The 15,222-nt window shown below is 42.6% G+C and overlaps 2 protein-coding genes across 5 annotated transcripts in view; one reads left to right on the top strand and one right to left on the bottom strand.

Moving 5' to 3' along the window:
* The window catches only part of LOC112253060 (inositol polyphosphate-5-phosphatase A-like), a 185,894-nt gene extending 175,286 nt beyond the window's left edge, over positions 1-10,608 (top strand). Inside the window, exons 13-16 of one of the 3 annotated variants that reach the window (XM_024424939.2) lie at positions 4,766-4,877; positions 7,808-7,876; positions 8,682-8,718; positions 8,945-10,608. In XM_024424939.2, the coding sequence (XP_024280707.2) occupies positions 4,766-4,877; positions 7,808-7,876; positions 8,682-8,718; positions 8,945-8,982 (256 nt within the window). In that variant the 3' untranslated portion in view covers positions 8,983-10,608. Of the gene's footprint in view, positions 1-4,765; positions 4,878-5,313; positions 7,705-7,807; positions 7,877-8,681; positions 8,770-8,944 lie in introns of those variants that run through there. The other 2 variants (XM_042323055.1, XM_042323059.1) reach the window with 2 other exon arrangements.
* Positions 10,609-12,696: 2,088 nt separating this feature from the next.
* nkx6.2 (NK6 homeobox 2) lies at positions 12,697-14,869 on the bottom strand. Of its 2 annotated transcripts, none has more exons than XM_024424918.2 (3): positions 14,059-14,869; positions 13,523-13,716; positions 12,697-13,148 (listed from the first exon to the last, which is right to left on the bottom strand). In XM_024424918.2, the coding sequence occupies exons 1-3, from the start codon at positions 14,468-14,470 to the stop codon at positions 12,900-12,902; spliced, it is 855 nt and encodes a 284-aa protein (XP_024280686.1). In that variant the 5' UTR covers positions 14,471-14,869; the 3' UTR covers positions 12,697-12,899. The 2 variants fall into 2 exon arrangements, with proteins under 2 accessions (XP_024280686.1, XP_024280694.1); XM_024424926.2 differs by having other exon boundaries at positions 13,523-13,695; positions 14,059-14,868.
* Between the last annotated feature and the right edge of the window lie 353 nt (positions 14,870-15,222).

Below are 15,222 nucleotides of genomic sequence, written 5' to 3'. Positions count from 1 at the left end.
TGCTGGAATAGCATAACTAAGGTAATCTCCCCAAAACATCTGAGGAGGCTGAGTAACTTATGTTATTCATATATTTTGATTGATTTTAGGAGAATGCTTTTAGTACTGCCCGTTATCTGATTTATTTGCTCTTTTTTGGGGGGGGGGTCTAAGATCGATGCAAAAATGTAATCTAAACCTGGAGCGGGTGGAAATTCAGTGAACAATGAGAGAGTAGGGGAAGAATGTATTCCTGCTTTAACCAGATTACCCTGAATGGGCTCGGAGGGAGCTTTTGAGCGACATCAGACAGACTGGCGTTCTAACTCTATCAGTGTACAGCCCCAGTGAGTCGACTACTCCGAGAGGGAGGAGGAAAGAGGGATAGTGAGAGTGGAACAAGAGAAGGAGGGGAAGACACTTGAGCTAGGAAGGATGGCTCCAGTCCCATGAGTCTGTGTTTGCCAAGTCTAGACAGGCCAGGGGCGAGAGGGGCGAGAGGAGCAAAGTGGCCAGGGGATTGCGAGGCGAGGAGGGCCAGGGTGTGCGAGGAGGAGGGCTGATAAACAGTTGTCTCTTCACCGTTTGGTGTTTAACAGGAAGCCGGGAGCGCCCCGGGACCAACCTTGGCATGTTAGCATACATTTTCCAAACATGGCAGGTCTATGACGATGGGCCAAAGACTGTGTGTGTGTGTGTGGTTGTGTGTGTGTGTGTGTGTGTGTGTGTGTGTGTGTGTGTGCCCTTGTGCATCTGATGGCCAGTGCAAGCCAAGTGAAGTCCTGTCTACTGCGGTGGAGGCGCTTGACTGTTTATGGGGTACCAGAGATGTCCGTTAGCAACTGTTTCCTTTAGCGCCGCAAAAGAGAGATTCTAAGGCACGCACACAGCTGATATTGTTTGCTGGAGTGTCAATGAGATTGTGCGTTATCACACACAATCAGCTGAAGAGGAACATTGTTTCACACTCTCAACACATCCATCGTTCTAACTGCTGGGGATCCATTGAAAATGTGGAAGGGGCTATTGTAGGATATATATGTACAATGGCCGTGTGTCTGTGTGCTTCTTCCCTGGGCTGATGCTTCGCTGGGATGAGAGGGAGCCTTTTGTTTAAATGGCTCTGGTACAGAGAGGGTTAAACAGACGCTCAAGACTTCCTCCTGAGTGGAAAGGGGGCTGCTGAATAGTTGCAGCTCTTCACCGATACAGAAACTCTTGCACAGAGTGTAGCAGTCTGTCCAACACACACACCACCTCTGAGTAACCTGTGGCATTTGACACTGTGTTTGTATTGGGCCAATGTTGTGACGGAGAGCTCTCCAACCCTGAAATGTGGAGCAAACATTCAGGGAGTTTTATTGATAGCCGTTTGTGCGGCTGATCTTTGTGAATGAAAATTGAGGTGTGTCGCTCCTCGTTTCCGTCTTTGCTTTGCCAAGCCTCCCCTGGTAACGGTAAACAAATATGGCGGAGCGGGAGAGGTGAGTCATTTGGGAGGGAAAAAAGTTTACTTTACCGTAAAAAGAAAATAACCTGACGGCTAAGCCAATCCCTGCGTCTGTACAGCCCCATCGACACTGAGTCATGTGACATTAGCCCCATGATGCCCCTCCTTACCTCTGCCCGTGTGTCATTCATACTTTAACCAATCTTATCTCTGGCTCCCTGCCCTGCCCATATTAACTAGTTTATATTCCCTTCGTTAAATACGGGCACACTCAATTGGCCCCTGTTTGGCTTGTCACTTATTTGTCATTATGTAAAACAAGATAACGGAATTTGGCCAGGAGATAGGTAATGTTGGACACAACAGAGCGGGGATGGTGCTCGACAGTGCTGGGTGACTACAGCTTGGGGACAAAAGCTCCCAACTGGCCTGGCCCGGCCCATTTCCGCTCTCTCTCTCTGGATGGTGAGGCTGAGTGATACCAGACCTGGGTTCAAATAATTGAACTTCCTTGTGCAATGGAACCAGTAGGATAGCTGCAAAAGGGCAAATGCAAACCCCACCCATCTGGCAGGTTTAGAGCCAACTCTAAAAGTTTTTGAACCCAGGTCTGACTGACACACAGTAGGGCTGGGTTTCACGTCGCCGATGCTTGGTACTGCTCAAACACACGACTGACCAGGCTTTTCACACTCACCAGAAAAAAAACCTATGAGTGATGTTGCAGCAGGAAGTCGAACATTAAACACCCACATGAAGAATGAGTAATGGTGTGGTGGCTTTGAGAGACATGTTGGATATGTGGAAGTTCCCCGTGTTAAAGTCTGTGAACTTTACACTAGAGGTTATAACCCAACAAAAGAGGACGTTTTCAATTGTGTGCAGGTGCACATTTTGACTTCCTCATTTCCAATGCTTCCTGTCATCCCATAGTGATTATTGGTTGCAATATAAGCATTGGCAACAGCTCACGGCTCCTTATAACCACCTTTAGGAATGCATGTGAATATATTCACAGTGCACTATGCATTACCTACAGGTGGTTCATAGAAGCTGTTAGCAGATCTGCTGGTGAACCTCTGGTCTAGGTAGTTAAGCCAGTTGCAGCAGCACCACAGTAGCCTACCTGAGGGACCGAAGTTGGGCCAGCGGATTGTGTGTGTGTGGGTCTCCGTCTCACAGCGAACATGGCAGACTCATACACACAGGTGGGCGATTGTTGAGTTTATCAGCTCGGCCCCATTTAATTAGTGTAATTAGTCTTGCTGCGGGCAATAAGAGACCGATAGGAGCTGACGGGCTCCGGCCGCGCACACCCACTAGCCCCGTTTGCTTTCAGATACGTTTGTATCTGCGCTAATCGGACACATTAATCACACAGGGCTCCCCAAAGCCGCCACTGATGTTTGCTGTTGCATTAGGACCTGTTATCTCAATTGGAGCCATTGGAGGGTGCGGTGAGAAGGGGAGGAGGAGTGTAGGGTAAGACTGCCTGCAGATAGACATTATCGTTCAATTGCCATTGTTGAGTATCGCTAATCCCCTTATACGGTGATTAATAACCTTTTTCCCGATTTGTTATTTCATTGTCAAAAACAGTTAGGTAATAGTGGTTTTGTTTTTTGTTAATGTGCTCCACAGCAATTTGCTACGATAGGTTGATACTCCCTTTATTTCCCTTACGATAGAGAGATCGCGTAGTCATTTAGGGCCAGTTCCCTGTATGGACTGGAGAGTCTGTAGCTAGGCCAGCCACTGAAGATCGAGCCACTTTGATGACGCTGCTCTTTTCCTCCCGCACTCTCGCTTTACTGTCTGAGCCCTCTCTATCCCCTCTCCTCTCTCTGCCGCTCGGCATCCCTCGTCCTATTCTTCCTCTCGTCTTTGAAAGACTTTCATCCGGAGGATCCCTCCAACAACCCTTCTTTAGCATACCAAAACCTGCTGCATTTCCACATGCTTTAACGTGCCGTTAATGCTAAATGGAGGCTGGAGGCTCTGTAAAGGAGCCCTCTCTGCAGGCCTGTTTGTTCACCCAGCAGGGGGGTGCTGTGCGCTGACCGGATGTGGGTACCTCTCGTCCCCTATTCCTCCGCCCGCCCCGGTCCGCCCTCCCGTAGTCCCCAGTCTGTGGTCGTACTGGTCGCCATGGCACAACTGTAGCATCCCCCCTTGTGCTGTGGCAGCTGTGTGTGTATGTGCGTGTGTGTGTACGTGCGCGTACGTGCGCACCTCTGGAGGTGTTTACCAGGCCTCTGTTTGCGCAGTTGGTTTCCTGCCTGGCTGCCTGAGAGTGACACAATCACCCTTCATGGCTTCAATGTGACAGTGTATGGCCTGCCATGCACAGCATGGCTGGTTGGTTGGCCTAAAGAGGTGCCTGTGTGTGTCGTAGCAGCCACTAGTTAGCTAGGTGAATGTATCCGATAGCTGTGTGCTAGCAGCCTCTCATTCGGACCTATGGACCCATCTGACTGACTGGAGAATACTGGGAGTGGGGGGTGGGGTGGGGGTCACGTCACATTATGGTGTAAAACACACGTGCATACACAGGAAGATGTGTGCGCACACAAACATACATACAGGGAAACATAATAATCGCACTGTTACTTTCAAGTCTTCTAACGTCGTCACCTGAGCGTCTCGACAATGGAGAATAATATCGGACGGCTGGGGTTATTTTGTCATTCGTTTATTACTGGCCTCGGGGGGAAACGTGTGTTGCGTTACGCCACGGTGAGCCCTGTGTGTAGCACTGAAGGAGCAAATTGGATTGGTATTACAGTATGTAAACCCGGTCCTATCCTGATGAGCCGCACAAACAAATTGGATTGGTGGCATGTAAATCTAATGCAGTTTGATGAGCTGTAGGGCTAAATTGAATTCTCAACAATGTAAATCTGCATCGGCTCGATGAGGTTCCCGGCGGGCCCGGGCTACTTAAATCATCCGATTGTTCCTCCTGTTACCAGATACAATCTCACTTGGCCATTTGCCACAGCCCTAATCTCTTTTTGATGGCTGCATAGGGATGTAGCGGGGGAGGAGGGGGGAGAGTGGGGGAGATCCACTGAGCCTGTAAACATTTCTCTGATTGAGCCATCCATGTGTGTTTAATCAAAAGATGATTTCCAGACAGTCAAAGCTGTGTATCTGATTTAGATTCAGTGTTCTCTCCTTTTCTGTGCTCTAGCCCCTAACTAAGAATCCCTTTAACAATCTAATTTAGAATACACAGAATTGTCTTTTTGTATTTCTTCCTCTTTATTAACACAGAAGTCTTGATTATTGTATGATGATGGTGTGTTTTTTTGGGGGGGGGGTTTGTTTCCACAGTTATCCGTACAGTGAAGACAGCAGTCAGGGAAAGCAGTACATGAACACTAGATGCCCTGCCTGGTGTGACCGCGTCCTTATGTCTGCCACAGCTAAAGACCTGGTCTTAAAGGTGAGTTTTTAAGAAGCCTAAGACACATACACACGGCAATCTGCCAAAAACAGTCATTAGCAGACCATCACCCCGTGGTGTATCCCAGATTCATGTAGAATCTTGGATTGCCAATCGGGGATAGCGTCACACCCTTGGTCTATGGCATCTGCTCTTCCTCTTTCCTTCACATTCCGTCTCAACTTCTTCACCTCTCCTCCATTCTCTCTCTTTCTTCAACCCGCTCTGTTACTCTCACTTCTTCTCTCTCTGCTCTGCTCTGCTCTGCCAGACTCCCAGATGGAGGGATTTACTGTGTGTGAATATTCATACGGTGAGTTTAAGCCCAGGGTCCACACAGACAGTATATATGTCCCCTATCTTCTAGCTTGCCAGCGAGCCATAATGGCCCTGTAAAGACAGAGATCTTGTGCTCCCTCTGTCTGCTCTTTCTCAGAGTCAACACAGTGGCAGAACCCAAAGCTGTGGCCCACCACCCTGCCTAAATCCAGAAGAGGCATTGTAAACTCTCAACCAATCTGCCACCACTCCCCTCCCTTCCCCGTCATCACGGCACCAGTTTGGGCTCCAGACTGTTGTCTTTCCCCTGTTGTTTGCTGGATTACTTGAAATATCTACCATGCTAGTCTCTCAAAGTTGTTCACGTCTGACTGTGATGTTTAGAGAACAAGGCGGATCTGGGGTTGGATAATGCAAAACTGTTTCTAAGACCTCTTCAGCACTTGGCATCTTCGCAAAGTGCATCTCTTAACATGTTTACAATCAGCCTAACTTACCATTTTCCATGTAACCACGACTTTAAGAACTGCATCCTTTTTTAGTAAGTTTTCCCTGTTGGTGGCGACTGTTGTCGTAAAAAAAAAAAAATGTTGGTAAATCTGTCATTTCAGTTTATGCGGAGGTGTCCCATTTTTTTGTTTGTTGCTTTAATCAGCCCAATGAATAGATTGAGTTTGTCCACCTATTTGATTACTATGCTTTTTAAGGTGACAAGAGGAGAAATGTATTGTGTCTGAAAGTGCATACTCACCCTTGATTAAGCTGGAGATGGTCCATGACAATAGAGCTGTTGGAAGGCATCTGGTGTGATAAATGAGACTAGATTACACCGGCGAGGCCAGCTGTAAATTTAAGTGAAGGCAGCCACCTTGACATGGCAGATGTTCAGTAGGCACAAAATTGTCCGAAATGGGGTGAAACCGAGAGAAACAGCCTGAACATGTCCACTGCAAAACATTTTGCTACGGTGTGCCCTATTGAACATGTCCCTGTACGGGGAGGAACTTGCCATCCATGGCGACGAGCGAATCTTTGATGAACACAACACCAGAGCATCCCTTCCTCCACAGGAGCACCTCTCTTCTGTACTACTGTAGTTGTGCCTGCCGTTTATCTGATGGTCTGGGGGTGTGCAGGAGTCTCTAGGATAAAAGCCTGGTCCACTTCACAGTGGGAGTCTGCACACAACCACACTCACATCTCTGAGCTCCAGAACACAGAAGGGAGGAGAGGAAGGAAGTTGGCTTTCTAAAATATAACAAATCCATACTAGCCTTTCTTCTCATCTGCTGTGGCTTTAGGAGAAGGTTTGGCTAACCCCCCTTTCCAAAACACTTGCCCTCATCATTAGTTTTAAAAAAGAGACAAAAAGGCTATAAATTGTCCATAAATAGTAGTTCTACAATTATTTATTTTCTCAATTACAGGTTAATTGCTTGTAATGTAGAGGGAGCCTAATGTTAAAATGTTCACAGATTGGCTGATGATGCACTGAGCATACGCACGTGTGCACACACAAACACACACACACTCAGTCACTCCAAGACAGCGTTACAGATTGTAGAGACATGGGCCTGAAAAACAGGCGTCCACGTGGCATCGTCTATCATGGCATGGTCGGTTAACTCGCCGCCATGTTATTTTCTGCTTGCCGAGCCCTAACACACCAAAGGTTGCCCGCTGCCTGCGCGGCACAGCGCCGGAGGGTGGATGTGCGGTAATGAATGCTCAGCGGAGCGAGCGCTCTGTTTCTGCCGGAGGGCCCCCGGTAATTTGTTTATCTGTCTAAAGATTATGCAGCTCGAAAATCCACAATTTGATGCTGTCTTTGTAAATGATCAAGTCTCTATGTGATGAATGTATCCCGGGCTCCAGGAGTCAGCGACTTGTGCGTTTGGCAGGCGGTTGGGGAAAGTGCCGGTGCGTGGCCCTATAGAAAGGTAGAGTGAGGTACCCGGTGCACGCCAGCGCACCAGTGACCTTAGACTAGCAGGATAGGTTTGAAGTTAATTTGGATTTAAGTTTCTGGTCCATTCTGAAGCTACTCGTTGTTTCTTCTCAAGTGGAAGCGCTGCGCTCACCTAGTCACAACTGACGGCTCTCAGGCTCTTTAAAAAGTATTCAGTTCTACCAGAGAAATGATTTATTATAGTCTAGGCCTGAGGTTTATGTCTGTGTTTTGACACTTCCTTTGTGTGAAATATGGAAACATGATTCATTCATATGCTGTGTGAGCTCATTTGTTTGGGAGGTAAATATGGTCTTGGTAACTGGTTTCCTTAGTTCCTGTCCATTCACTGTATTCAATCTTCAAGTACAATGTGCAATATTGACTTTCTGAAGTTGTATTAACTCTGTTAAAACTCTGCTGTTAGTTATAAATCAGTCATATGTAATCAACTGTAGGCTCCTTCAGGATCAGGTTTAATGACACCGCTTGAAATGTCTAAGATAAGAATTTACTTGTAATAACATTGTTAAAATGAAATCCGAATAATGCTTATTTGACCTCGAAATGGCAACAAATAAAATTATTTGGCAAACTTGGGAGGAACATTTTTCTCTTTCGATTATGTTTTAGTTATTTGTTTACATTTTTATAGTACTGTTAATATAATTATTTTCATGTATTTTTTTATTTTTTTTCTCAGCCTGAAAATGAGGAGAAGAACTTGGTCTATGACAATATAGGGCCCAACGTCTGCATGGGGGACCATAAGGTAACATCACAGGCCTATCCCACTTCTGGGTTGTGTTGGGTTGTTTTGCCTGTTTGCGTTTATGGGTGGTTGTCTGTCTGTGTATGGATCTGTATGTGTGAAATTGAGTACATTATTTTACCATGTTCTATTGTTTCAATTGAAAACTAAGTTTGCACTTTGTTGGAATTTGGGATTTCCAGACATTTTCAATGAATGGAATTCAGTATAGTCCTTGATTTTTAAAGAATATGACTAGTACCAACTACCTTACCTTATCATAACCAAAAACTAGTACTCCACTGGCCTATTACTGCAATTGCCTATGCAGGTGCCTATAATGAAACCAAAAGTTGGCTGTGAACAGTCATATTGTGATCAGAGGCTATTTTGTCATGCTGACTTTATGGATAGTATTTAACACAGTCCCTCGAGTCTGTAGTGTCAGACAGTGGCTGTTAGGCTGACAGAGAGAGAGGCGCCTTAAAGCTGAACTCCTCAGTCTTTCATCATTACTTACTGTGGACTGGACAGTAGTGTATGTGTGTGTGTGAGGGGACCTGGGTACAGAGAGATACTCCACCAGACCTAGGCCAAGAACCACATGCACCCGCTAAAATCACATTCTGCTATGTTTACATTTTTTCCAATGTAGTTAGCACGCAGGTGAAAATATGTGCCCCCCGGTATGAGTTTAGGGTGTGTGTCTTTGTGTGTGTTTGAGAGCTTTAAACTTGTATTGGCCCCATTTGCCTTTGACCCTTCACACTCAGGGCAGGACTGCTGCTAACTGGCTCATTTGTCTCTGTGTCCCTCTGTCTGGCAGCCTGTCTACCTGTCCTTTCGTTTAACAACCGGGGCAGGTAAAGCTAATGCAAATAAGCACAAGTGTTGTAACGTGCAGTGATGTCTTGGTAAATATTTTTATTTATTATTAATAAATTATAGATTTTTACCGTCGTTATTATTAATTAGGCTTTGGTTTCCTACATTTTTTGCATTGCATTTTTTTAGTTGTTTGTATAATACATGCCTGACGCTGAGGCATAATTCTCATTGCGTCTGTTTTTTTCTTCTTTATTTTGTCAGGGAAGTGGTGCCAAAGGGTGGAAAAGATATCTGCGTGAAGCGCCTCTGTGAGAAGAACACGAGAGTTGGACACAGGATACACACAAACGCCACACACACACACACACACACATACACACACATACACTGAAGACCTTATACAGACTTTTCAGCAGTGCTGACCAGTTGCAGTCGTTCTAACACCTCATTCATACAAGCTGTTGTTTTTCCACACAACACGTCAGTATCTGGACTACCCACCTGAGACATGTTTGCGATAAGACACATCTTACTGACCTCACAATTGCGACGCACCCTATTCCCCCAGAGAAAGGAAGGACAACTATTTTCCATGTCACAGCCTTGTTGCCAAAACTCTAATAGAAATGAGTCATAACTACATTATTTTAGATACCATATTTGCAATTTTAGGTACGCCTCTAACATAGAAGCTACTTCCATACAGTATGTAAGATGTTTTTAAAAAGTGCAATGCAAAAAAAATTGTATATCTATATTGTTAGGCTTATTTGTACATTGGACAGTATAACATAGAGTTGTTGATGGTTTTAGTGCTGTTCTCTCTCTTCTGACCAAACTGTGTGGTCCCACTGTTTTAGAATAGATAAATATTTTCACTTAATTTCATTTTTATTTTATTTTATTGTTGGTTTTTTTATTTGTCATTGCTGACTTGTGTGCATAACACTGCCATGCCTCACATCAGCTGAATCTCATTTTATATACTGTACTTTTTAAAGAGATAATTTATCATTCTTACCACAATTGTTATGCTGAAGTATATGGAGACAATATGGCTGCTGGGTGTTTCATCAGCCATGACCTTTGAATCTAACATTACAATGGAGAGAAGAAGAAAAGAAAAAAAACTTTTCAGCCAACATGATTTATATAGCCTATCCAAGGATCTTTTAAGCAGTGCCATAGACCATGTAAGTATATAAGATATTGTTTCATATATAGCAGTCCCACATTATTTCATTATTATTATTCTAACTTATTTCTATGTAATAATATTATGGTTCTGAATGTGATGTTTTTAGATAGGCTTGGGTATCTATTTTTGTTACTGCATTATGGTGCCAAGTATTGTACAAAGAAATGAATTGTGTAAGAGTTAACATAAAATAGTTAAGTACCAACTGATAGATAAAGGTATTGATTATACATTGTAAAAAAAAACATACAACAACAAAAAAAAAAACGCTAAAGTCGGTAAAGACCAGGAAGAATTGCTTTTGTATGTAGCCTTCAACAGCCTTCACAGCAATGTTGCAAATTAAGGTCCTCTCATCGCTCGTTCGAGCGTTAAAAAGCGATTAGGGGAGGCTGTTGATGAAACGCGAAGGTTTCCTTTTATTGATTTAATTTACTACACTACAGAGTTCAGACTGTGTGAAGCCGTTAGATTGATCCAGGATTTTATTTTTTTTCTTCATCTAAATCACCGCAAGTGGAAATGATTTTGTGACTGCCGCTGAATTTTTGTCGTCTTAGCAGTGTGATTTGATTCGTAGGCAAAAACTGCTTGTTTTTCCCGCTGGTCACGTGATGAGAAGCTGCAGCTCACTTCTTTCAGCAGATAGAGATTCTATACCCCATTGACGTCATGGCCTCTAGTGTTGGTTATGCGGTTCTCAAGCAATAAAACCATTAGAACTCAATGGGTGTTTTGTCATCATTCCACCGCATCTATCACTTCAGCATTGCCTACCGCACAACAAGATTTATTAGGTCTTGTTATTTGTAAAAACTTGCTCAACATGCATGCGTGGCCACAATCGTACAGAGGCTAGGTGCAAGTAGAGATGACCGTTTTCAAAGATGTTCGTGGTATCACATCAAGTTAAACCATGCAGCTTTAACGCCTCGATCACACATACAGAGTCATTGCGCAAAATGAACGCAGCATCATCTGGACATGTGTGCAACAAAATTTCAACGTTCACCTTCTGCTACCATTTCTGTCAAGCCGTTCGATACATCCAATTTGTGCTCCACAGAACGAACTGCATCTGTAATACAATGGTGCAAGGCAAACGCGGCGTTCCATTGGAAATGGGTGTATTTTTTTTTTTTACCAAAATGCCAAGACGTTATCGGTGTGATCGAGGTGTAAGTCTCCACTTTGGTAATTCTAGTCCTATGGATATTGCATATGGATATGGATACTGGCCTTCTTGGCCTATTATGCTGCGTTTACACAGGCAGCCCAATTCTGATCATTTTTCGGTCTTTTGACCAATCACATCAGATCTTTTTCAGAGCTGATCTGATTGGCCAAAAAGACCAATTAGTGGAGGAAAGAAGGTCAGAATTGGGCTGCCTGTGTGGACGCCGAAAACATTTTCCCGTGTTAGACATATATAGAAAACAGTTATGGATTAATGAAAAATGGAAATTTCTATATTTCAAGTAAGTTAGAACCAGTGCATTTATATTCTAACCAATAAATGTAATAGGGCAATAGTGAAACGTGGTATCATATATCTGAAATGCATACAAAATACAGTACAATATGCAGTTTAATTAATTAGCCTGTAGGGGCATAGCACTATGGACATTTTATATATTTTTTCTGAAAATGTGTTGATTTGTGCTTTAAATATAGCCTACATTGTAGAGTAGTCATTCTCTCTCCTATTTAAGCATGCATGAGCCCGAATCAATCAATATAACCAAAAGTCCAAACTACACTTCTGAGCGTTAGCTCCAAAGAAAATCACTATTTCAAAATAAACTGTTCTGAGATGTGTGAAGTCTATATACTTTAAAAGGGATAACGTAGTCTACACACTTCAAACTCTAATAATTGCAAACAAAGTAGACTATAATTTGGGGTTGTAACGCAAACATATGGAGGCTATAACCTATAAACAACTCTCCATTCCAATGACCATATCTGGGTTTGTGAATGTAGACAATTTCGTTTTTGAAATGTTGAGAAAATTGGAAAAAAAAATACGGATTTTATATGTAGCCTATATATTCATGGACTCCCTGTATAGACATTGCATTGTTTAGGCCTAATCAACACCATCATTCACAACACCGTTGTAAAAAAGAAAAGTATAATATTGAGATTAACATTTACAAGTAGTCTAATGTCAAGTGTAATTTATAGTTTGTCCTTGTTGGCCAATTTCACAAGACCTAGGCCTATTAGTTTAGTATAGGCCTATACTTTCACCAACGCATCTAACATTGAGCTATTCCATCTTGCGTAAGCAAGGTTTACAAAAGTGATCCAAATCATCTCAGACTGTCTTGGATAGAAGAAGCAAACAGGTTTCCGTTAATTATAATTTATTAGACCCGTCTTTCTCAGTATTTGAGTGGGTCCCGATCAATGTCAAAATACGTGGTTATTCAATTAAGAGTCATTTCAGTGAAGATAAACTGTTCAAAAACAAAAGCTTGTTAAATAATTTATTCATAATACGTTTTTCTTCCATCTTCGCAGAAGTAATAATACTCTTATTCCAACATAAACGATGGTCCAGTTCTCTATCTTTGTTTGATGAGGTAAAACATAAATTCCTTCAAATTATAGAACGGAGTTGAAATCGTTAAAACAAGCTTTTTACATTATAATTTACAACATTTGCATTCATACATTATGTACCTGTATTGAATTTAGAATGGTAAAAGGTGGAGAGATGGGTAACATTATTCGGCAATAATATAACAAAATGAAGCTATAATATTGCGAGGGTATATGCTTATCGGGATTTGCGGGAAAGGCTGCCATGTCTTGTTTACATTGGTTTAATAACATAACTTACTCAGTAAAAAATATATACATCTCACTTACATTTTCGTTTGTACAACATAAATCATTCACACCACCCATCAGCACCCTTTCTTTCCATTTGAACAATTTATACCCTGGTTAAATTAGCTTTAGAAGCACCATGGAGTGTTTCAGTCTCTTCACGACAAGTCGTCACTGTCATCACAAGGTGTCCGAGCTATTGCTGCATGGACTGATCAGGGAAAGGTTTGTAGCCTTGTGCTTTTTCAGAAGTCTTGTGATTTTTTCGTCGTCTGAATTAGGGTCCAGAGGTTTGTTGTACTCGTCATCATCCTCATTGTCCGAGCTTTCCTTCATCTTCTCAGTTTCAGAATCATGTTTCTTTTTGGCTGTTGCCATTTCCGCTGCGTGTCTCTTTCGCCATTTGGTTCTCCTGTTTTGAAACCATACCTATTGGGAGAAGCAATAACATACAATTAAACACTTAATAAATGCAATTATAAGGCATATTTAGTGGGTAGTAATTATTCTTCCAACATAAAAGTTATTACTATCTGAGTTGGAGCCAAAAAAAACATGATGTTACTAATAGCTCCAATTGCATAATAATGAAAACATAATAACAGCATAGGCAAATACCACCAATGTTAACAATATTCGCAATAATAATAAGCCTGCTAATAATAATAATAACTGAGAAAAACACACATTACACACATAACTGCCACATACCAATTTTAATTTTAAAACGATGAACATTTAGGCTTATAAATGAATTAATGTTAAAAAAAAAAAAAATTAAAGACTCAAGTAATGATACACACCTTGACTTGACTTTCAGTCATTCCTAAAGAGTACGCCAGTCGAGCTCTCTCTGGGCCAGCAAGGTATTTCGTCTGTTCAAAGGTTTTCTCCAATGCAAAAATTTGCTGTCCAGAAAAAGTTGGTCTGGAGTGTTTTTTCTTTCCATCCTTGTCGAGCATCATGTTTGCTTGAGCTACAAAAAAGATTGAAGAGTCTAGTCAAAAATATGTAAACACAACAGTGATTAGTATTTCATCATCAGTAGTAAACAGTTGTCACGAGTTTACTCCTGGAGAGAGACATCGTGTTGACTATCATAGCTAGGCTTAGAATATGAATTAAAACGGAAACCAATATAAATGGATAGCCCATCGAATTCGTTATGTATAGGTAGTTTTTATAAGTTATTTACAAGGAGAACCAAAACATAGGTTACCGAACAAGTAAACAAGTATCCTAGGCTATTCAAGAGATGTCTACATTCAAAAAGTAATATATATTGTATAGCTGCATTTAAACATTTTTGCACTTATACACAGCCAGATAACAAGCGTACCAGGACAGGGCACTCGTGGATCCCTCCAAGGGGAGCTCTGCATCACTCCAGGCCAGAATATGGGTGCTCTTCCTGGGAGATCCGTCAGGGGCTTCGGGTACCGAGAAACGGCTGCTGGGTTAAAGTACATTCCTGCGGTGGCCAAGCCGTTTATCCTTGGAAAGCCCGAGAGCAGCTGTCCAGCTGAGTTGATAGGTCTACCCAAGATATCGCTAATTCCATGTGGTGTCCCCAGGGCAAGCTGTGTGCTCAAATTATTGAGAGAAGGCGCCTTGAAGCCCGCATGATTCTGCAAAGTGTAGGGAAATAAAGACGTCTTCATCTCGGTCATGTTGTGCAATGCTGCCAGCGGTGTACTGCCTAGGACGAAAGCACTCTGCCTGTTAGCATCCATCTGCCCAACAGCTAACATTTGGGAGCATGAACCACCAAATTTGCTCGCGTAAATATAATAATAAACCGGAGAAAGTAATAAATATAAAGGCACTGAACTGGTCGATAAGCAAAGGCCACTCACTACAGGAGCTTCTGAAGTATATCCTGGATACCGCAGCCACTGAAGGTTGAAACTTCAGAAAACAAAAACACTTCTTTAGGAGAGAAATTATCTTGCGTTGTCGGACAAGAGTTAGATTTTTTTTGTAAATGTCTCTCCGGTTCAGACTGTCAATGGTGAGTTTGCCGCATGCGTCCACATCGAGAATCCTCTAGCAAGTCGAAGGATCTGATTATGTTTTTTAGTTGTTTTGATGGTGACCATAAGGGTCGGCTTTCTTCGTAAATTGACTCGAACTATGGCGTGAGTGAAGCGGGATGCACTGATAACCGTGCAGCAACCTGCATGCACATATTTCCCATTGGATAATATTGAGGGAGAGAGCGCTCTGATTGGAGGGAACACACTCGGGTACTTTGCATGTGCGTCCCTTGGACAAAGCCACACTCTATCAAGATCGTCTTGTACTGCTATTAATGATGCATCATACGGTAGAAATCATTGTTTCAAGATTTGACAAATACGATTTATTTACAATATAACCCATTACCGATGACAATGTAAGTACATTAAACTCAATGCAACTATGCTGTATGGTGATTTCATTGTTACCAGTGATTTGCAGGAGGTTCAAGATGCGATTATAGCCTTTGCATTTCTAGAAGAGG

This window comes from Oncorhynchus tshawytscha, linkage group LG01 (assembly GCF_018296145.1).
Source record: "Oncorhynchus tshawytscha isolate Ot180627B linkage group LG01, Otsh_v2.0, whole genome shotgun sequence".
NCBI classification, from domain to species: domain Eukaryota; kingdom Metazoa; phylum Chordata; class Actinopteri; order Salmoniformes; family Salmonidae; genus Oncorhynchus; species Oncorhynchus tshawytscha.
The sequence above is the reverse complement of the archived record's forward strand: the minus strand, read 5'-3'. Positions and strand labels throughout refer to the sequence as shown.

Coding starts and splice junctions, on each gene's coding strand:
- nkx6.2 (XM_024424918.2), bottom strand. CDS start 14,470: ATGTTAGCTGTTGGGCAGATGGATGCTAACAGGCAGAGTGCTTTCGTC. Junction 13,717..14,058: donor TCCACGAGTGCCCTGTCCTG/GTACGCTTGTTA, acceptor ATTTTTGACTAG/ACTCTTCAATCTTTTTTGTA. Junction 13,149..13,522: donor TGACTGAAAGTCAAGTCAAG/GTGTGTATCATT, acceptor TTCTCCCAATAG/GTATGGTTTCAAAACAGGAG.